General features: G+C 42.4%; 1 protein-coding gene across 3 annotated transcripts; it reads right to left on the reverse strand.

The window, feature by feature from the left end:
* Positions 1–469: 469 nt before the first annotated feature.
* LOC115158186 (heterogeneous nuclear ribonucleoprotein M) lies at positions 470–18,616 on the reverse strand. Of its 3 annotated transcripts, none has more exons than XM_029706817.1 (15): positions 18,530–18,616; positions 9,822–9,997; positions 6,736–6,788; positions 6,132–6,139; positions 5,956–6,049; positions 5,560–5,835; positions 4,004–4,207; positions 3,852–3,912; positions 3,589–3,696; positions 3,460–3,504; positions 3,273–3,344; positions 3,091–3,192; positions 2,398–2,951; positions 2,223–2,274; positions 470–842 (listed from the first exon to the last, which is right to left on the reverse strand). In XM_029706817.1, the coding sequence occupies exons 2-15, from the start codon at positions 9,991–9,993 to the stop codon at positions 679–681; spliced, it is 1,965 nt and encodes a 654-aa protein (XP_029562677.1). In that variant the 5' UTR covers positions 9,994–9,997; positions 18,530–18,616; the 3' UTR covers positions 470–678. The 3 variants fall into 3 exon arrangements, with proteins under 3 accessions (XP_029562677.1, XP_029562676.1, XP_029562678.1); XM_029706816.1 differs by lacking the exon at positions 18,530–18,616 and adding an exon at positions 17,705–17,968; XM_029706818.1 differs by lacking the exons at positions 6,736–6,788; positions 18,530–18,616 and having other exon boundaries at positions 9,822–9,938.
* Between the last annotated feature and the right edge of the window lie 4,324 nt (positions 18,617–22,940).

Raw genomic sequence — 22,940 nt, forward strand, 5'->3', positions numbered from 1 at the left:
GGTTGAAAAGTGAGAAAGCTCTGCAGTTCCAGCCACATTTCGCCTAGAAGAGAAGCTTGGAGAAATTGTCAGACCTTCCAGCGTGAGTTGTTTCGTGTTACTGGGCTTCTAATTTATATATTCTATAGTGCTTTATGTTTATACCCAGTGACAAGTTGCGTTTGCATATTTATTTTGCACAAATAAGCGGCAGGTGACTGCACCGATCAGCTGGCACCTGTTTTTTCCTCCCTTCCGTTACTTTGTCCGATGTCCCAAAATGTTTCGACTACTTTACTAATGCCACTGGCAAAGACCTCCATGGTGACGTGCTTGATTATCACCCAGTGGCAGGGTCTTGAAATAGATACAAGTGTTTCATTTCATACATGCAGTACACATGTTGACTAGAATAGTGAAACAAACCTCTACTCCATTGGGATTCCACGCTACGATAGTACATTTGATTGGCAAGGAAGAGACGGAAAACAAAATTCCATTGATATTTATTATCAAAACACCTCAGAACAAAAGGCAATGAAGTGAAGCATTAAGTAAAATAAAGAAATACAATTTGGTCACTAAAAAAAAAAATGCACGGATGGGCAATAACTAAAATTACACATTTGCACTGTTACAGATGTCCAACAAACCAAGAAATATGCAAATATCAGGGTCAAAATGACAAGCTGTGGACGATTATGCGTTTCTATCAATTCTGACGTCGATCTCTCTTCCATTCAGCCTATAGCCATTCATGGTGCGACAGGCTCTCTCGGCAGTCTCCGGGTTGTCGAAGCGAACCACGCCACAGCCCTTGGACTTGCCATTCTCTGTCTTGATGTCAGCATATTGGACCATACCTGCAGAAGAAAGCACCTACGGGTTAAAATCATTTGGCTGAAGTTCCAATTGAATCTTGTTTTTCAATTCTGTTAAATTACATTTAAGATAATTACGTCAACATTGCAATAGACTTGACTCCCTAGAACTCAACCAGAGGGGAATGCGTCAGAAAATCTCTTGGTTGCAGATTTAACATACTAACTACAACAGCAAATGTTGCAAGAGCTGTAATATCTAGTTACCCTTAAAGTAACAATTCATATTTTTTTTTAAATTGTTGTACCACAGCTTTTAGGGACTTCTGACTCGAGTTTAAAGGACTAACACTAGGGACTACAGATCTTTTGGGTGCAAGAAAGTCCTTACGTACAGTACCAGTCAAATTGACCAACTCATTCAAGGTCTTTTTAATTTTTTACATTGTAGAATAGAAGACATCAAATCTATGAAAACATATGGAATCATGTAGTAATCCAAAAAGCATCAAACAAATCAAAATACATTTTAGATTCTTCAAAGTAGCCACCCTTTGCACATGCCTGGCATTCTCTCAACCAGCATCACCATGTGCTGCTACCGTGTTGTCGTCTTAGGTCTCTTTATGTAGTGTTGTCCTATATTTTTAATCCCCCGTCCCCGCAGGAGGCCTTTTGGTAGGCCTTCATTCTAAATAAGATTTTGTGTGTGCAAAGCTTTCATCAAGGCACAGGGTGGCTACTTTGAAGAATCTCAAATATATTTTGATTTGCTTAACACTTTGTTACTACATGATTCCATGTGTTATTTAAATAGCTGATGTCTTCACTATTATTCTACAATGTAAAAATAAAGAAAAACCCTTGAATGAGTAGGTCTGTCCAAACTTTTGACTAGTACTGTATGTGGAACTCCTTCAAGACTGTTGGAAAAGTATTCCAGGTGAAGCTGGTTGAGACAATGCAAAGCTGTCATCAAGGCAAAGGGTGGCTACAAGCATTTAGGTTTAGGGTTGTAGTTCATGGTTACTACATGATTCCATGCGTTAGTTGTCTTCACTATTATTGTACAATGTAGAAAATAGTAAAAAGGCCTCCTTAGTGGCGCAGTGGTCTAAGGCACTACATCGCAGTGCTAGCTGTGCCACTAGAGATTCTGGGTTCGAGTCCAGGATCTGTCGAAGCCGGCAGTGACCGGGAGACCCATGGGGAGGCGCATAATTGGTCGCCAGGTGTACGGCGTTTCCTCTGGCACATTGGTGCGGCTGGCTTCCGGGTTAAGTGGGCATTGTGTCAAGAACCAGTGTGGCTTGGTTGGGTTTCGGGGACGCACGGCTCTCAACCTTCGCCAGGAGTTGCAGTGATGAGACAAGTGGATACCACAAATTTAAGAGAAAAAAAATGTTAAGATTATGTTCTTACCGCATGTATTGAAGGTATCCTTCAGCACCTTCCAGGTGAAGTCATAGGGCAGCTACAAGAGAAGAGTCAAATCGATCAGTTGAAGTTTACAATGGTGACTGTCAAATACTAGTTCAATATGCTGAATATACTTTAACCACAACAAATCGGGACACTTATTTCTCGAGACACTTACATTCCGGACAAAGATCTGACAGCCCTTCCTGGCGTTGGCTCCGGCTCCTCCAAAGCCGTTTCCGCCAAAGCCCCCACGTTCCATCTCAGCAGGCCGGTCATACTGGCCTCCAACACCGGCAGCGCCCATGTGGTCCATGGCGGAGCCCATGCGGTCAAGCCCGGTGGTCGGGAAGCGGTCCATGCCAGCAGAACCCATGCGGTCAAAGTTGGTTCCCATCCTCTCCATGCCGGTGTTCATGCGGTCCGCCATGCCCATGGGGGAGGCGAAGTCCAGGCCGGCGGACATGCGGTCTAAACTGGATGGGCCTAGGCAGTCAAACCCAGCTGGGCCCAGGCGGTCCATGCTGGAGCTCATACGATCCAGGCCAGAACCAAGTCTGTCCATACTGGGACCCAGCCGGTCCAGCCCAGAGCCCATACGGTCAAAGCCAGAGCCCCCCAGCCTGTCCAGATCAGACACACGGTCCATCCTCTCCATCCCACCCAGACGGTCCATTCCACCACCCAGGCGATCCATGCCAGAGCTCATGCGGTCCATGCCCAGTGAGCTACCTGTAAGTCGAGGGAAAAAAGAAATCACAGAAAAGAAAAGACAATGACAGGTGAGGCAGAGTTTAGGTCCTGTGAGAAATCAGCTCCAGGCGTGTTTAACACATCAGCAAGAAATTTTGCAAATCCTTAAAGTACTAACCCATTCCTCTATCAAAGGACTCTCCAAAATTATTGCGAGACATGCCCATTTCATTTCGACCACACTCCCGGTCAAAAGCACCACCAATCCCATGGTCCATATCTGACAACACAAGAGATGAAACTATTAGAAGAACAGCCAAACGTGAATGTTCCACGTCAGAGTGAAATTCATTTCCTTACCATTCATACGTCCCATTCCTGATGGTCCAAAGCGCTCCATGTTGTTCATTCCTCCACCAAAGTTATCCATGCCTTGGGAAAAAAATCCGAACAAAATGTCATCTTTAACACTCAAACGTATTAGGAAAAAACGATGCAAACGATTTGATAAACTGTATTCATTCAATGCAGTACAAAACATACAAACCTCCCATTCTACCCATGCCACCACCGAAGCCCATGCCATCCATGCCTATAAACCAAACAATCAGTGAGTGACTGAATGAAGTCAAATTAAAGTTCAATGTGAAGGAGGATCACAAAGACAGCCCCTTACCCCCAGGTCCCATGTTGCCCATTCCTCCACCACCACCTCTGTTCAGTGCGGTGGCGTCAATGGGTTGGCCACCAGGCCCCAGTCCCTGCCCAATGCCACTCAGGCCACCTGAGGGAAAAGCAATGTATGACTGAGAGAAACAAATACTACCAGCCCTTCTATTGAAGATCCTATGGAAGCTAGCCTTGAAGATACTCAACATTTTGGACAGATTAGTTTCTGTTTTTCATTGACTTTGGGGGGTGGTGACACATTGTACATACGGGGTAGTGCTGGGGGTCTCTCCGGTGGTGCAAAGTCTCCTTTTGGCAAGGACTTCTCATCCTGAAATATTTAACACAAGCATTGCTTAAAATGTGTACAGTTTGTACACTTACTGAAATTAACAAATGTTAGTCTCTAGAATGTTGCTTACCAGCTTGACATGCATGACCCGATTGAACAGTAGTTGACCGTTGAACATGCTGACGGCTTGGACAGCTTCAATAGGCATGTCAAAGGTGACAGTGCCCATGCCCCTGCTATTCCCATCCTTGTCCTCCAAGATGTCAGTACGCACCACCACTCCTGCCATGCCAAACACCTCCTTCAGCTTCTTCCAGCCAACCTTGTAGTCCAGCTGGAAACAACATTGCATTGACAATGGGGATGCACGATATATCGGTGAGCATATCGGAATCTGCCGATATTAGCTAAAAATGCCAACATCGGCCCGATGTCTAGTTTAACGCCGATGTGCAAAGCCGATGTGCAAAACCGATGTCAAAGCTGACGTGCATACCTATAACGTAGGTAGATTATGTAATGGCGCCAAGAAAAATACAGCGCTACACAGAACAAATGCAGAAACATACTAAGCGCACACTTCCAACAACTAAACAAGTTCAAGTCGAGCAGTCATTTGAAAGAGTAACAACATTTCTGCGAGACAGCTCAAAGGCGAAATCAATTAACGGCAAGATAATGGAATTCATTGCCCTTGACAATCAACCGTTCTCTGTCGTAGATGTTGTTGGCTTTCGCCGACTGGTCGAACACCTCGAGCCCCGGCTGTACCAAGTAGGTGCTATTTTTCAGATGCTTCCCTACCGGAGTTACACAGTATTGTTGAAACGCACATCTCTGAGCTACTTGCTATGGGCGTCACTGCTATTAGCTTCACGACTGACATTTGGACCAGCGATGTCAGCCCCATGAGCATTATGAGTCTGACAGCACAGTGGGTTGACCAGGACTTCATACTGATGAAATCCGTATTGCATGCTCAAGAATGTGCTGGTTCTCATTCCACTGCTGCCATTTCAATGGCATTTGAGAAAATGTTTGAAAGAAACATGAACACACCCCTAGCTCCATTCGAACAACTGACTGGAGAAATAAGCTCATCAACTGCGTCTGCAGCTGACGTGATACCCTCTGTCACGGCATTGAAACGCCTGCTCAACAAAAATGCCAACAGACCGTCAGGTTAACTTGGAAAAGTACTCTACTATAGGCTGTGAACAAGCGATTCGGGAGCATTCTCTGAGACAGTGTGCACCCGAGGAAGAGAGGCCACGGACAGACAGAGCTGAAACTTCGCTGCTTGACATGCATGATGAAATCCTGGTTGAGACTGAACAAATGAACAATGAAACAGCACAACGAGTGAAAGAAATAGGTTTTGATTATGTTTTACTGGTAATGGGGACATGCGTAAATACCAACAAATTAACTTTTTGGCAGTGCGTGTGTGTTTGAACTATTTAACTTTACTAGAATGCTTAAAAGGCAGCTAAAATTTTAAATATCAGTATCTTTTTTTGGGCAAGGAAAATATAGGATATCGGTATCGGCCAAAAATGTCATATCGGTGCCTCCCTTAATTGACAAGGTTAAAATACTTGCAATGACATATACTGCAATATAACTTCAACTGATATTTTTTTAAACTATGTATATTGGCATACTGGACTACAATCCGCAACTTACGTTAGCTACGAAGACCGTGCTTCCGATCTTGCCAGCCTGCAGCCCGTGGATGATCTCATTGGGGATGTTAGAGTTGTTCATGAGGCTGGGGGGGATGTTGACCATGGGTGGGCCGCCCGGTCCTGGGCCCATGCAGTCCATGTTCATCCGCTCCATATTCATGCGATCCATCCCCATCCCCATGTTCATTCCACCATGGCCGCCTGGGGGGCCACCACCACCTCCACCACCCTGGGCCCTGTGTGAATCCCTCTGGGCAATCACACCATCTGGGTCCTGGGGAAATAGGATTAGAGAAACATTGGCAACATTACCAAACAGGAAATACAAGCCTATTGATAGATTTGTTTTATTTCTGGTGTGAAGTGTCAGTAGCTTAAAAACAATATTGCTTACCTCTTTAACCTTCAGGGGCCGACCATTCAGGTTGTGCTTGTTGACCTTCTCCACAGCCTTCTTCATCAGCTCCTCAGTCCTGAACTCAACAATCCTGTTGAGACAAACCATGATGACTATCATGAAATTAAAACTTTGAGGCATCTATTAGAATAAAGACTGAAGAAAATACTTACGCACAACCCTTTGTTGATTGAAGACCGCACAACAGCATCATTGAAGTAGAAAAACAACATTTGAGTTAGTAATCAGTCGTGGCAATGTAGAGAACAATGACTTCATGCATATTCAATAACAATGTTAAACACATTCTACTCACTTGTATGGCCTTAGCCTAGAACAGTCAGCTACTCTTTCAAAATGAGCTGGTCACCAGACAATATAACAAAATGCAGAAGTCTGGTGAATCTAAACCCTTAAAACATTGTCCACATCAAAAGCAGAAGTCCCACAGACAAAATGGACTCTTGAAGGAAATATCTGTACCACAAAAACAATTCAATGGACTCAAATCTATTGCATGTTACAACCTCTTGGGGGCTGGGCCCCACTTTAGTCCCAGATGAACAAATCTGCAGCAAAATGGACTTTCCAAACTACTGGAACCTGAATTCCCAATACGCCGCCAACCCATGAGATGACTTCATTCAGTGCCAGACTGCAACATGTTCTGTTCAGAGTCACCCACTTGACACGCTTTCATCAAAACTCCATGTCTGAAAATCCCCACAGTTAAAGGAAACTCAAGCTGACAAACACAGGTTTGTCTATTGCACTTACCCTTGATTTGCCTTCTCCATCCATTAAGTGTTCCACGTACGTTACCTCACCCACTACAAATCAGATTCCAGACGACACACACCAAGGGAGAGAAGCCGAGAGAACAATGGGGGTTTAGAGCAGACACACAAGCGGTTGGTGACCGTGAGCTCGGCCTGCTACTCCAGAGCCTCCCCCGAAGCACCTCAATAGCACAATTCTGGTACAGATCTACAAAAAGCTCTTAATGGATCTTAAAATGGCTTCTTAGCCTGTCCTTGCCGAGTCCCGAAACACAAAGACCAATAGAATGAAAAGAACAATAGTCAAATAGCTACCAGCCCTGTTATCGGATGGATTGTCATCATGGACAAACCCTTTTCTAAATATAAACTTGACAGAATGAAAGTTTGCGAAGCCTTTTGAAACCACGAGTCCACCCTTCCAAAATCCATGTTCCTTGTTAAATGTATTTAGAACCACTGACTGATACAACGGTTCTACCGCACCTTTGAATGAATACACACAAAAAACTAAAAATTGTACCAACTCAGCTATCTCCAATGTCTGAAGAACATGGAATGACATTTTTGGAAAGTTGTACATACATTGGACCTGGAGGCACAAGTGGCCAACTTTGTAACTAACAGAGGGACAACCATTGCTAATTCGAGCAAATGAGTCAGCACCATAAATGGACATGAACCAATCCTCAGCTGAAACAAGAACAGGCGTAAGAAGATGCTTCATTTTGTAGACCTGTACCCCAAGAAATCGCAAACACACATCCGTGATCGGTACAACATGGAGATCTGCGGAAACAACAAACCTAAAAAAGAGAATGCAATTTAACGCCACATTCAATTATATCCAAACACTAAATTCTGTTTCTGAAAAGCATTGGTAACCTCAGAACACCTATGCTTTATTGTGATTAAAAGCAGGTACTATTTACTACATTCGTTCTAACATCTATAGCTTTGCCAAAAACATGTAAACGTCTGTTTAGACTGTTAGATAAACAGTACACCTTTGCTTTTGTTGCAGGATTCAAATTGAAGTTGACAACTGATCCATGCTGCAAATGAAGATAATTACAGAACCATTTATCAAACATTATAAAATTCTTACATTTGACAATCTCCAAGAAAAGGATCACGCAGAACATAAGCAGCAAGAACCGCTTTAACAATTGTAGCGTAAGCACCTGAGAGCAATTCATTATGTCTCAAGGTAATAAGTACGTTTATCTATTTTTCTGCATTTGTGAGAAATGCAATTTGCTATATACCATTCAAGACCCAACACAGGAATCGATTGCCCATATACTATAAGCTCTGTACTTCATTTGAATTAGAGCCCCCTTTAGTTGGTAGATTCCCACTGTTCAATCAAGTACTCCAAAGTTGAGCACAAATTTATAATGCTATTCGCAGCACTATAAAAATGACTAGCCAAAGGCAGAAATCACAGAACTGTTCTGAAATCTGAAACATCCCGGAGAGTTAGCAGAACACAGGCCAATCCATGGAAAAAGCCACTCCCCTTTGAAGTTTTGCCGCATAGTCCGCATACCAAGAACCTCATCGCTAATAATTGCAACTTGGATCCTTTACAGGCCAGAGGCCTTCCAGTCAACATGGTGAAGTGGTTCAACACAAATGACCAGTTATGGGAGGCTTCATTAGCCTTGCTGGTCTTCATATCTACCGCGGATCCAACACTACTCTTAACTTCTTATGGATGGTGGCAGTATTGAGTCGCTTGGATGATTGACGTGCCCAGAGTAAACTGCCTCCTACTCACTCCCAGAAACTAAGATATGCATACTATTAGTAGATTTGGATAGAAAACTCTGAAGTTTCTAAAACTGTTTGAATGATGTCTGTGAGTATAACAGAACTCATATGGCAGGCAAAAACCTGAGAAAAAAATCTAACCAGGAAGTGATTTGTAGTTCTATATAATCCCTGTTCAAACTAGTGTCTGTGGGGTCATTTTGCACTTTCTAAGGCTTCCATTGGCTGTCAACAGCCTTTAGAAACTTGTTTCATGCGTCTCCTGTTACTGGGCAGAGAATAGGAGCTCAGTCTATCAGTGGACTGCCTGGGACCAGTGAGTCGTTTACTGTGCAGGTACGTTTGGCGCGCCGCTCATTATTTTTCTTCTGTAATGAATACGCTATTGTCCGGTTGGAATATTATCGACGTTTTAGGTTAAAAAGACCCTAAGGATTGATTGTAAACATCGTTTGACATGTTTCTGCGAATGGTAATGGAACTATTTGACTTTTTGTCTCTTATTTTACGCTCACGTGTTATGCCTTTGGATAGTGATCTGTACGCACGAACAAAACGGAGGTATTTGGACATAAATATGGAGTATTTCGAACAGAAATTACATTTCTTGTGGAAGTAGGAGTCCTGGTAGTGCATTCAAACCAAGATCAGCTAAGGTAAAGGAATATTTATAATACTAATTCTGAGTTTAGTTGACTCCAGAACTTTGCTGGTATCTGTATAGCTTGCTTTGATGGTTGAGCTCTGTACTCAGAATATTGACAAGTGTGCTTTCGCTGAAAATCCATTTTAAAATCTGACACATCAACGTTTATGATGAGTATTTTTGTAAATTGATGTGCTCATTCACCGGACGTTTTGGTGGGAATACATTTTCTGAACACGCGCCTATGTAAAATGGGGTTTATGGATATACATATGAACTTTATCGAACTAAACATACATGTATTTTGTAACATTGAGTCCTGGGCGTGCCATCTGATGAAGATCAAAGGTTAATAATTTTAGCTGACTTTCTTGTTTTTGTGATGCCTCTGCTTGCTTGGAAAATGGCTGTGTGGTTTTTCTTGTTTAGGTGCTGTCCTAACATAATCTAATGTTTTGCTTTCGCCGTAAAGCCTTTTTGAAATCGGACACTGTGGTTAGATTTAGGAGAATCTTATCTTTAAAATGGTGTATAATACTTGTATGTTTGAGAAATTTTTATGAGCTTTTTGTTGTTTTGAATTTGCCGCCGTGCACTTTCACTGGCTGTCATCATATCGATCCCGCTAACGGGATTCAAGCCATAAGAAGTTAACACCTTACCTTTTTCTTTCATTAGATCTTTGAGTGCCTGCCATTTCACATCGTATGGGATGTTGCTGACAAACACACGGTATCTCTTTGATGGGTTTCCATATGGCTCAAAGCGACCACCTCCACGCTTCTGGGGCCTCTCCTTCCTGGTATTGGGTTCATGCTTGGCCTTGCCGTTCATTTCCCTTTGTAAAGAAAAAACACAGCTACATAGTTAACTAATACATACATAAGAATAGATGAACTCATTAAGACTTTAGTTAGCTGGCTAGCTAAATTAGCTGCAACAAAATCAGACCGCTTTGCTAGCTGCCCGACCGATAAGCCTAGCTACCTGGAGTGGAGCCTGATATCGCACTCACAATCATGGTAGGGAGGTCGAATTAAATGGGCTGCTGCACAGTCATTATGGGGAGCTCTTTCTAGAGCGCCCGGTTAAATTGTGCATAACAGCATTTTTTACATTTCTAAATTGCTAAACTTATGAGAAAATGATTAATGAAATCTGAGTTTGCTTCATTACTATCAGACCAAATTAAGACAATTTTACCATATCTAATTAATGTATATTACGCTACTTTCCATGATGCGGACAGTATGCGTTAGTACAGTGCTCAAAAAAATAAAGGGAACACTAAAATAACATCCTAGATCTGAATGAATGAATCTTAAATACTTTCTTTACATAGTTGAATGTGCTGACAACAAAATCACAAAAATAATCAATAGAAATCCAATTTATCAACCCATGGAGGTCTGGATTTGGAGTCGCACTCAAAATTAAAGTGGAAAACCACACTACAGGCTGATCCAACTTTGATGTAATGTCCTTAAAACAAGTCCAAATGAGGCTCAGTAGTGTGTGTGGCCTCCACGTGCCTGTATGACCTCCCTACAACGCCTGGGCATGCTCCTGATGAGGTTGCGGATGGTCTCCTGAGGGATCTCCTCCCAGACCTGGACTAAAGCATCCGCCAACTCCTGGACAGTCTGTGGTGCAACGTGGCGTTGGTGGATGGAGCGAGACATGATGTCCCAGATGTGCTCAATTGGATTCAGGTCTGGGGAACGGGCGGGCCAGTCCATAGCATCAATGCCTTCCTCTTGCAGGAACTGCTGACACACTCCAGCCACATGAGGTCTAGCATTGTCTTGCATTAGGAGGAACCCAGGGCCAACCGCACCAGCATATGGTCTCACAAGGGGTCTGAGGATCTCATCTTGGTACCTAATGGCAGTCAGGCTACCTCTGGCGAGCACATGGAGGGCTGTGCGGCCCCCCAAATAAATGCCACCCCACACCATGACTGACCCACCGCCAAACCGGTCATGCTGGAGGATGTTGCAGGCAGCAGAACGTTCTCCACGGCGTCTCCAGACTCTGTCACGTCTGTCACATGTGCTCAGTGTGAACCTGCTTTCATCTGTGAAGAGCACAGGGAGCCAGTGGCGAATTTGCCAATCTTGGTGTTCTCTGGCAAATGCCAAACGTCCTGCACGGTGTTGGGCTGTAAGCACAACCCCCACCTGTGGACGTCAGGCCCTCATACCACCCTCATGGAGTCTGTTTCTGACTGTTTGAGCAGACACATGCACTTTTGTGGCCTGCTGGAGGTCATTTTGCAGGGCTCTGGCAGTGCTCCTCCTGCTCCTCCTTGCACAAAGGCGGAGGTAGTGGTCCTGCTGCTGGGTTGTTGCCCTCCTACGGCCTCCTCCACGTCTCCTGATGTACTGGCCTGTCTCCTGGTAGCCTCTCCATGCTCTGGACACTACGCTGACAGACACAGCAAACCTTCTTGCCACAGCTCGCATTGATGTGCCATCCTGGATGAGCTGCACTACCTGAGCCACTTGTGTGGGTTGTAGACTCCGTCTCATGCTACCACTAGAGTGAAAGCACCGCCAGCATTCAAAAGGTGACCAAAACATCAGCCAGGAAGCATAGGAACTGAGAAGTGGTCTGTGGTCACCACCTGCAGAACCACTCCTTTATTGGGGGTGTCTTGCTAATTGCCTATAATTTCCATCTGTTGTCTATTCCATTTGCACAACAGCATGTGACATTTATTGTCAATCAGTGTTGCTTCCTAATAAGTGGACAGTTTGATTTCACAGAAGTGTGATTGACTTGGAGTTACATTGTGTTGTTTAAGTGATCCCTTTATTTTTTTGAGCAGTGTACATTACACAAGCTGATGTTTAGACCACATCGAAATGGGGGGAATTACACATCCTTTTTACCTCAGATTGTGTTTACTATAAACTTTTATACTAACATCACCAATGACAAGATCAATTGCTTAAAAACAGATCAATATCTTTCCCCCCCCACATACGCACACACTGGGGGTCGCAATACTTAGAACGCTATCATTTCCCCCCTTCAAATGGCACGGATAATTCGGGGCGGTATCCAGATTGTCATACCAACCATGTGCCATCACGGGATATTTGGTAACACTGAGCTTCTAATACCAAAGATTACCAATGCTAACAAGTATATGTAAAAGCAATCTATCGCATTTACTTAAAATGCAGCTACAAAGACTCAAATGTATAAATAAATAAATAAACACCCTCTGGCCATTTCCAAATCCGCCGGCTTGCAGTATAAACGGTATACCGCCCAAGCCTCTAAAAGTCACTGGCCAAACACCAATACACTGATTCGACAGTCAAACTATCACATAAATATCAGCTAACCATTGTTACTGTTGATATCCTATGGCGGGTCATGATTCGTTGAAGTTAACAGTTTGTTCCCTTTTCCGTGATGGCAGCCTCCCAAAACCATCATTCCAAAATATAGACAAGACAAGTTCTCATTTAACTAACCATGTATGTTATTCCAAGTTTCCTTGTGGCCTTTGAATTAGGACTCTACGATATGGCCTAAAAAGCATATTGATTTTGTTGAATTTATGGGCGATTCATGATATACTTAAAATGAATATATGACCAACTAATAATTTAAAGTGCAATATGCAGAAAATCACACCGCCATTTACCGCTTTCTAAAATTCAAATAGTTTGTCTAATTTCAGTTTGACAAAACTAGTGTAGAGAATCATTGTACCATCGAAACCACTGTGAAATATATTCTCAATAACCAAAAATGTATTTTTGGCTGGTGAACAAAACCAAAAGATGCAAAAACAAATGTAACGGGAAGCATGGAAATAGCCCACAAAGAACAGATCTACTTGTAGAGGCATTATAGAGAATGAACACAGGTCTCAAACAATCTCTCAAGCCCACGTGCTCTTCATATTTCAAGTTTAGCCAACTTCGATCTGCTAGCTAACAAGGTACAAGAGTTGAATTGTTATGTACACACCCTTCTGTCTGTTTCCAACTGTTTGAACAGCATGCTAGTCTGTCCACTTTGTTCAGATGTTGAAATCAAGTGGCAAAGTTTATTTCTCAGAATGAGAACGAGTTGCCAATTCCTTATATAATTGTGTTATGCTTATTGCACATTTATAAAACAGACCAGACAGCTAGTAAGTCTTTGGTTAAAATGCAGCTAGAGGTACTGCAAAACTGCACGTGGCAAACTGAGCATTAATATTCCAGAATCAATGTTCATTGATACTCCTGCTCTAGTAGTGTCTGCTCTGAACAATTTGAGGAGTTTAGACATAAAAAAATGTATCGTTAGAAAGGTTAACTACTCCGCTATTACAGTAAAATAAAGTCTAAATGTATTTCGGTGTCCATATGATTTTGTGTTGTAGATATGTGGTAGTCGAGTAGTGGCCCGAGGGACACGCTTAATGTGTTGTGAAATGTATTGTAATGTTTAAAATTGTATTTAACTGCCTCAATTTTGCTGGACCCCAGGAAAAGTAGCTGCTGCCTTGATAATAAATTCAAATTACTGATTGTTGGACCAAACCTCAAATGCAAGTTTAAACCTCTTGTCAGAGATGAAGTGATCTCACATCTTTGTTGTTGTGACTGGCAGGGGCTTGGTGTGTGTGAGTAAATGGAAAGGTGCACATGGCACAGAATGGAGACAAGACAAAAAGATACGAGAACAAGGGGACATAAAAGCTAATTCTTGTGATAGGCACTTTGAATAGGCCGCACAGAGATGCAAGAGATTTAACTTCACTGAGTTTGCACTATATAGATAAAAGTTTGATCAAATCAACATTATAAATCAGCCCCTTTTCAATGCAACAAACCAAACCAAATCTAACGTTGCAAATATTGAGTCTGACTTTGTTGTAGGCAGAGCGCAAAAGGAGTAGAATTCTATCGGCGGGGATCTCTTTCAATTACCCACAAGTGAATGCGCTTTTCAGATCAGAGCGTCGCGTGTGCACATTGGTTGATATTCTTTGAGAGTTATAACCCAGTTATAGATAAGTATAGGTCAGCAATGGGTAGTTACTGCTTCCTAGAAGAGCACCAAACATGTAGGCCACATTTCTTTGAAAATTCTGGTAAAAAGCTTGTCTTAATTTAAGGGGCAGTGTAGTATTTTGAGAGGCTTGAATATGCAAATAAGCCAATAGGCAGAGGGGTAGCCTATATTGTCTAATTATCTGCATTGTCATGACTGTCCTGATCAGGTCAGGGTACAGGAGACCACCACCCTACAGATTATCTCCCAAACCCCCAACAGAGGAGGAGAGATCTAGGGGTCTGAAGATGTGGGGGTTTTATGACACCGCACGCCCATAATAAAACTTAGGCCACAGAGAAATTCCTTTGTCCTAACAATGGAGAACTGGCCTCAGAACATTAAACATGCAATAAAGGGACTTTGGAACAATGGTTTCCGTCAGCCACAATGGTGGTTATGACGAAAAGTGGAATATTAAAATGTATGTAACTTTTGTATTTGTTTTTAAAAGGTTAAGAGATGACGTTATTATGAAAACATTGTACCTTTAAGAGTTTTCCCAGTATATGCCTGATGTTTATACATTGTACGCTGTTTGGAAAATATCCAAATCAAACAGAATGTTTTGGTAAAGATGAAATGTGAAGTTAGTGTCTAAAATCGGATTTTTAGCCAAATCTAAGCCTTGCCCCTTTACTTGGTCCGCCCAGAGAATTGCCCTAAAGGCGGTTACACCCACTTCTGACCCGAGGGTATAAGACAGGAGAGTGAAGAATTAAGATAGGAGACTATTGACCCCAAGCTGCAGCTAAGGTCTAACAAAGTCGACGAACCCCAAAACGAAATACAAGGTTGAAGACAAAAATCTTTTTCTACACGAGCTACGGACGAGTAGCTGTGTCTAAGCGGGTGAATTCAAGCCGAACCACCCAGCCTCCACTCTCCATTGAATCGTGGTATCGACACCATTTGAGCCGAAGCTGTGAGCTCTGAGCTACAGAGCTGTCTGTCCTCAGAAGACCCCTTTCCGATCAAGGGTGAGGATCAGACCACTTAGCCAAGAAGGACACTGACATCGTGAGGACAACCAGAGAGTTGCGCCGGAGAACTGCGTCATTTAGAAGCCTAAACGACCCACGCGGAGCTTCCCACCTGAGACCTCCAACACGTAATTACATCATTATATTCTGACCCATAAGAGCGGCAGTTCGGGGCAAGGCTAGTTAAATAAGCATGGCTGACAAATGAACCCAAATGTATATTTCTCTCGTGTACTTCCTTTATTTCTCTCTCTTTAAAATCCCCATTTTGGGTAACAAGCGCCATAGTGTGTTGGCCCGTTATACTAAGTCCTAATCAATAGCTAGACTGTGTTTTGTGTATGTGCATTTTTATCATCATTTTAGCTTGCTAGTAAATAAATAATCAACTAAGATTGGTGTGGTAAATTCAGTGGTAAAGCCCGGGTCTGTGCAGATTCCTGGATTATACGACGTTCAGATTATGAGACTGTAGAGGAAATTGATTAATTTAGCGACTGTTGTAATCGATATTCTGATATCCTTTGAGTTAATTTGGGAAATAGAAACTCAATCAAAACAATGTTCCCATGGTGCCCCAGGTTAATGAGTTGATAATTGCTTGATTCATTGCTTAATTCATTTAATCACGTAATTATAAACCGTTAATCATTCGATGAGCAACAGTTGTCACATTAACTAATACAACGTCACGACAGCATGGTAATTACTTTTTTGTGGTTTCTGCGTGTTGTGATTCTGAATGGCCAGATCACTGCAAGAACAAGATGAAACAAGCTAGTTTCTTGTCATTGATACCATGTCTTATTTTGAGGTGACTGATTTCATGTCAATAACAATGTATTTGAGAGAAGCGCTGAAAGGGCAAATATATATATATTATTTGTAAATATTGAAGATGAAATATAGCTTACATGTTAACAACCTAAACCAACCCTGTCTGTTTTTCCCCATAGTTGCGTACGGCTCAATTATTGCTAAACAAACCCGTCTCGTGTTTGAATAACTAGCTAGTTGGCTATTACGCAAGTCCAAATACACTGAACAAAAATATAAAAAACGCAACATACAATTTTTACTGAGTTACACTTAATAAGGAAATCAGTCAATTGAAATAAATTAGGCCCTAATCTATGGATTTCATAGACCTGAATACAGATATGCATATGTTGATCACAGATACCCTCAAAAGAATGGTAGGGGCGTGATCAGAAAACCAGTCAGTATCTGGTGTGACCACCATTTACCTCAGAGTGACACATCTTCAGTTGATCAGGCTGTTGATTGTGGCCTGTGGAATGTTGTCCCTCTCTTCAATGGCTGTGCAAACTTGCTGGATATTGGCGGTAACTGGAACTCGTCACGGTATCTCTGTGCATTCAAATTGCCATCGATAAAATGCAGTTGTTTGTGTTGTCCGTAACTTATGCCTGCCCATCACAACTTTGAGATTAGCAAACTGCTCTCCCACACAACACCATACACGCTACGCTGTCTGCCATCTGCCCAGTACAGTTGATACCGGGATTCATCTGTGAAGAGCACATTTCTCCAGCAAGGCCGAACTGCAGTCAGGTCAAGACCCTGGTGAGGGTGACAAGCATGCAGATGAGCTTCCTTGAGAAGTTCTGACAGTTTGTACAGAAATTCTTCAGTTTTGCAAACCCACTGTTTCATCAGCTGTCAGGGTGGCTGGTCTCAGAAGGTGGCTGGTCTCAGAAGCAGGTGAAGAAGCCGGAGGTGAAAGTCCTGGGCTGGCGTGGTTACACGTGGTCTGCGTTTGTGAGGCCGGTTGGACATACAGCCAAACTCTAAAATGACTCGAGGTGGCTTATGGTAGAGAATGTAATATTAAATTAACTGGCAACAGCTCTGGTGGACAATTGGCAGTAAGCATCTGTGGCATTGTGTTGTGACAAAACTGCACATTTAAGAATGGCCTTTTATTGTCCCCAGCACAAGGTGCTGTTTAATCAGCTTCTTGATATGCTACACCTGTCAGGTGGATGGATTATCTTGGCAAATGAGAAGTGCTCACTAACAGGGTTACATTTGTGCACAACATTGAGAAATAAGCTTTCTGGGATATTTTATTTCAGCTCATGAAACGTTAATACCCCCCCCCCCCCCAAAAAAAAACAAATCAGTGTAGCAAGTGATGCGTACTTCACAAAAAAAATAGGGGGGGCGAGGACAAGTTGGTCAGTTAGCTAACGTTAGTTAGTTCATTTTTGTGGGGGGGGGGGCTAACTAGTTACTGTAGCTAATTTGCAAATCTCATGCCAGTGCAAGGACGCACGCACATTTGTGGCTAACGTTAGCAGAATCAATTGATTAACTAGTTAGTGGTGATTAGCCAGTTAGATAACCATTAAACTAACTGCTACTAGGCAGTTGGAGACAATGTACACGTAGCCAAACCTTAGCGATCAGGAAGGTAAGTTAACTAGTTTAGTTAGCCAACTAGCTAACAAAAGAATAAATTAATGAAACGTTACCCCTGGCCTGGTTTCTCCGTAGCAGCGGCCTCGGTCGACATCTTAGCAGCTTATCCTGTTTCCGCTGTTTTGTTGCTGAATGAATTTGCGGTCAGTAGAGTACCTCAACAAAGTTATTAAAATATTGCTTAAGTTCGGCAGTGGACCTTCACCTACGCAGTATTGAATAAATATCGTGTTTAATGTATGACTTTGGAGAGGCTGGCCGGCTGCACGCTAGTGAAATGGCGGATGAAGTCTTCTTTGGGTTTTATGGCTAACTGCACTCAAAAGGTATATTGTTGTCGCCACCAACTGGCCGGAGAAATGCATCCGTTTGGGAGAGGCTATAGACGGATTAGCTGAGAACTTCATGAAAACGATGCCCACGCAAATGACAACACTGAGAAAAACACATCTTTCAAAAATACATTTAAAAAAAATACATAAACAAAATAAAAAACAAATAACAACAGGGTCAGTTCCAGGACTACAGAATCATGGGAGATTGAGTTGCACAGTCCCGTCACTGACAGCGCGCCACTTTTAAGTCATAATATGAGTCTGAAATAAATACATCGCTAAAAAGTATTTCCATGTGCTTACACAACTTGTATTATTGTCTTTTTACATAAATTATAAAAGCTATTAGATTTTTAAACAGCTAGCTAAAAGGCCAGCTAACGTTAACCTTAGCATACAACACTGTTTGCCAGAGCGAATAAAGATCACTTCCTGTCTACAAGATGATAAAGCGATACACGTAACTGATTAAAATACAATTGTTTAGAATTATGCGGGAAGAAATACAGAAAATATTAGATTATTGATTATCGGAAAATTTACCTCGCTTTTCACTGTCAAATAGCTAGCTACGTCCAAATAAGCAGTTGTGTTTATTTATACTACAGCACAAACTCCGAGTGGATGGAGTTATGGGGTTAAGAAGGCGTGGCATTGATCGAGTTCGATGTGCCATGAATAAGCATGGTTGCGCCGAGGTAAAGATGGTTTTGTATTCACACATTCGGACATTCAACAGACAATCATCAGACATTCGCCAAATGCCATTTAATTTTTTTTTTAAATCAATAACTAATTCACCGTTTGTCACAGAATCATCAAACTATGTATGATTTATTCTATAAATGTCTAGCATACTTTTACAACCTTTGTTTCGAGGAAAAAATCAAGTTTTGATTTAATAGAAATACATAAAATCTATAACATTTAATTTAAAGCGGTAAAAATCAATAACTAATTCACCGTTTGTCACAGAAAAATCAAACTATATATGATTTATTCTATAAATGTATGGCATACTTTTACAACCTTTGTTTTGAGGAAAAATTACAGTTTTAATTTTATAGAAACACATTCGACATTCAACAGACGTTCGCCAAAAGCCATTTAAAAATGTAAAAATCAATAACTAATTCAGCCGTTTGTCACAGAATCATCAAGCTAGATATAATTTATTCTATAAATGTCTAGCATACTTTTACAACCTTTTTTGAGTAGAAATTCCAGTTTTGACTTGATATAAATACATAACATCTATAAAATGCCATTTAAAGCTATATAAATCAATATGACAGTATTATCAAACTAGGTACAATTTATTCTATAAATGTCTAGTATACTTTTACAAACTTTGCTTTGAGTAGAAATTCCAGTATTGATTTGATAGAAATACATAAAATCTCAAATATTGCATTTAAAGATGAAGAAATCTAATTCAGTGATTGTCTCAGAAGAAAGTGAAAACATGCATTTATTTGCAATAACTTTAAAGAAATGTAAATTTCAAGTGCAATTTGTTCTATATGAAGTTAGACAATGTTTACATAAAGTTGTATAATATTTACAATCTTAAATTGTATGCCAAGTCAATGTTCGCATTTTTAGTGCAACAGCTCCACATTTTAAAGTAGTTACAAGGCACAACAGTCATTTATTAATAGGTCTCTAATTTAACAGCAAAGAGGCCCCTAACAATCATTTTCTGTTTTGGCTTTGTTGAAGTTCTTCTTTGTCATCCCCAGACAAGCTGAATGGTACCATCTCTGGCACACAGAGCATTCTATCTGCAGTATTAAAAACATAAAACAGGGTTATGTTTATTTACATATAAATTACAGTTCTGGAATACCCAAATTCTGTTACATGCTTTTGCAATTAGGAACATTTTCAAATTGAATTGGATTTTTGCATAAAGTTCCCTCAGCGCTCACAACAAGCAACCTCTGACAAAAATCCCTCTACTTCTATTCGAGGTGAAAATGATGAATCAGACACCTTATCAATAGCAAAAGCTCCTGGAATCAGAAGTTTTTTTGACTCAATGGAGGAACATAGACAGAGAAATGCTGATGAATGTCTTGCTCGAGCTGTGGTTGCAACTGGTTCACCTCTGATGCTCACAGGCAATGTGTATTGGAAGAGATTTCTGAATGTTCTTCTCCCAGCATACACCCCTCCAACCAGACATGCTTTATCTACTAATTTGCTGGATGCAGAGTTCAACAGAGTTCAAGTGAAGGTCAAGCAAATCATAGAGAAAGCAGACTGTATTGCAATCATCTCTGATGGGTGGTCGAATGTTCGTTGGCAAGGAATAATTAACTACATCATCTCCACCCCTCAACCAGTATTCTACAAGAGCACAGACACCGGGGACAACAGACACACCAGTCTCTACATTGCAGATGAGCTGAAGGCAGTCATCAATGACCTTGGACCACAGAAGGTATTTGCACTGGTAACAGACAATGCTGCGAATATGAAGGCTGCGTGGTCTAAAGTGGAGGAGTCCTACTCTCACAGCACACCCACTGGCTGTGCTGCTCATGCATTGAATCTGCTCCTCAAGGACATCATGGCACTGAAAACAATGGACACACTCTACAAGAGAGCCAAGGAAATGGTTAGGTATGTGAAGGGTCATCAAGTTTTAGCAGCAATCTACCTCACCAAGCAAAGTGAGAAGAATAAGAGCAACACATTGAAGTTGCCCAGTGGTGTTGTCATCATGTTTGACAGTCTCCTGTCTGCCGATATGGACAGCCCCATCAAGAGGATCTTCCTGGATGATGTATTTTGGGAGAGAGTGGTAAGCAACCTGAAACTCCTGAAACCTATAGCAGTAGCCATTGCACAGATTGACGGAGACAATGCCATCCTGTCTGATGTTCAGACTCTGTACTGCCTTGCCCACTTCACTGTTGCTCCAAGCAGAGGAAACTGCAGTTCTAAAATACATCGAAAAGCGTGAAGACTTCTGCCTGAAGCCCACACATGCCGCAGCATACATGTTGGACCCCAAGTATGCTGGCAAGAGTATCCTGTCTGGTGCAGAGATAAACAAGGCCTATGGTGTCATCACTACCATGTCTCTCCACTATGGCCTGGATGAGGGCAAGGTTCTTGGCAGTCTGGCGAAGTACACTTCCAAGCAAGGGCTTTGGGATGGAGATGCAATATGGCAGTCGTTCCAAACATATCTCATCAGACACCTGGTGGAAGAGACTTTGTGGATCTGAGGCCGTTCCGCTGTTGCCTCCATCATCCTCCAAATCCCACCAACATCAGCCGCCTCAGAGCGCAACTGGTCCTTGTTTGGGAACACACACCAAAGCACGCAACAGGCTAACCAATACAAGAGTTGAAAAATTGGTGGCCATCCAGGAAAATTTGAGGCTTTTTGAGCCTGACAACGAGCCATCCTCAACCAGGTTGAAAAGTGACAGTAAAGATGAGGCCTCAGAGTCTGATGTTCAAGAATTAGACATTGAGGAGGTCCAGGGAGAAGACATGGCAGCCTTAGAGGAAGACAACCAAAGCTTTAGTTTCTAGACTATCATTTTACAGATGTATGTTGAAAACGTTTTTGTGAGATGCGATGGATCATTGGGGATCATTCAATATTCCCTTTCTTTTGTTGTTCTGTGAAATCATCCCATGTGAAGAGTCAACTCATTCAATTAAAGTTCAATTCGTAACTAAATCAGTTGTTTTTCTATTGGAAGGATTTAGTAATATGCAATTTGTCTACTTATGATAAGGTAAAATATTTATGTTTCTGTCTCCATATGATATGGTAAATATATTCAAAGCAAAAAACATATTTATATAAGGTCCCACAGTTGACAATGCATGTCAGAGCAAAAACCAAGCCATGAGGTCGAAGGAATTGTCCGTAGAGCTCCGAGACAGGATTGTGTCGAGGCACAGATCTGGGGAAGGGTACCAAAACATTTCTGCAGCATTAAAGGTCCCCAAGAACACAGTGGCCCCCATAATTCTTTTTTTACCCCTTTTTTTTCTCCCCAATTTCATGGTATCCAATTGGTAGTTACAGTCTTGTCTCATCGCTGCATCTCCCGTACGGACTCGGGAGAGGTGAAGGTCGAGAGCCGTGTCCTCCGAAACACAACTCTACCAAGCCACACTACTTCTTGACACAATGCCCACTTAACCTGGAAGCCAGCCGCACCAATGTGTCGGAAGAAACACCGTACACCTGGGGATCGTGTCAGCGTGCACTGCGCTTGGCCAAACCCTCCCCTAACCCAGACGGCACTGGGACAATTCTGCGCCGCCCCATGGGTCTCCCGGTTGCGGCCGGCTGCAACAGAGCCTGGACTTGAACCCAGAATCTCTAGTGGCACAGCTAACACTGCGATGCAGTGCCTTAGACCACGGCGCCACTCGGGAGGCTGGCCTCCATCATTCTTAAATGGAAGTTTGGAACCACCCAGACTCTTCCTAGAGTTGGCCGCCCGGCCAAATTGAGCAATTGGGGGAGAAGGGCCTTGGTCAGGGAGGTGACCGAGAATCCGATGGTCACTCTGACAGAGCTTCAGAGTTCCTCTGTGGAGATGGAACAACTTCCAGAAGGTCAACCATCTCTACAGCACTCCACCAATCAGGCCTTTATGGTAGAGTGGCCAGATGGAAGCCACTTCTCAGTAAAAGGCACATGACAGCCCGCTTGGAGTTTGCAAAAAGCCATCCAGAGGACTCTCAGACCATACGAAAAGATTCTCTGGTCTGATGAAACCAAGATTGAACTCTTTGCCCTGAATGCCAAGCGCCACGTCTTGGAGGAAACCAGGCACCATCCCTACGGTGAAGCATGGTGGTGGCAGCATCATGCTGTGGGGATGTTTTTCAGTGGCAGGGACTGGGGGAGACCAGTCAGGATTGAGGGAAAGATGAATGGAGCAATGTTGACAACCTGCTCAGGACCTCAGAC

This window comes from Salmo trutta, chromosome 22 (genome assembly GCF_901001165.1).
Source record: "Salmo trutta chromosome 22, fSalTru1.1, whole genome shotgun sequence".
NCBI lineage: Eukaryota > Metazoa > Chordata > Actinopteri > Salmoniformes > Salmonidae > Salmo > Salmo trutta.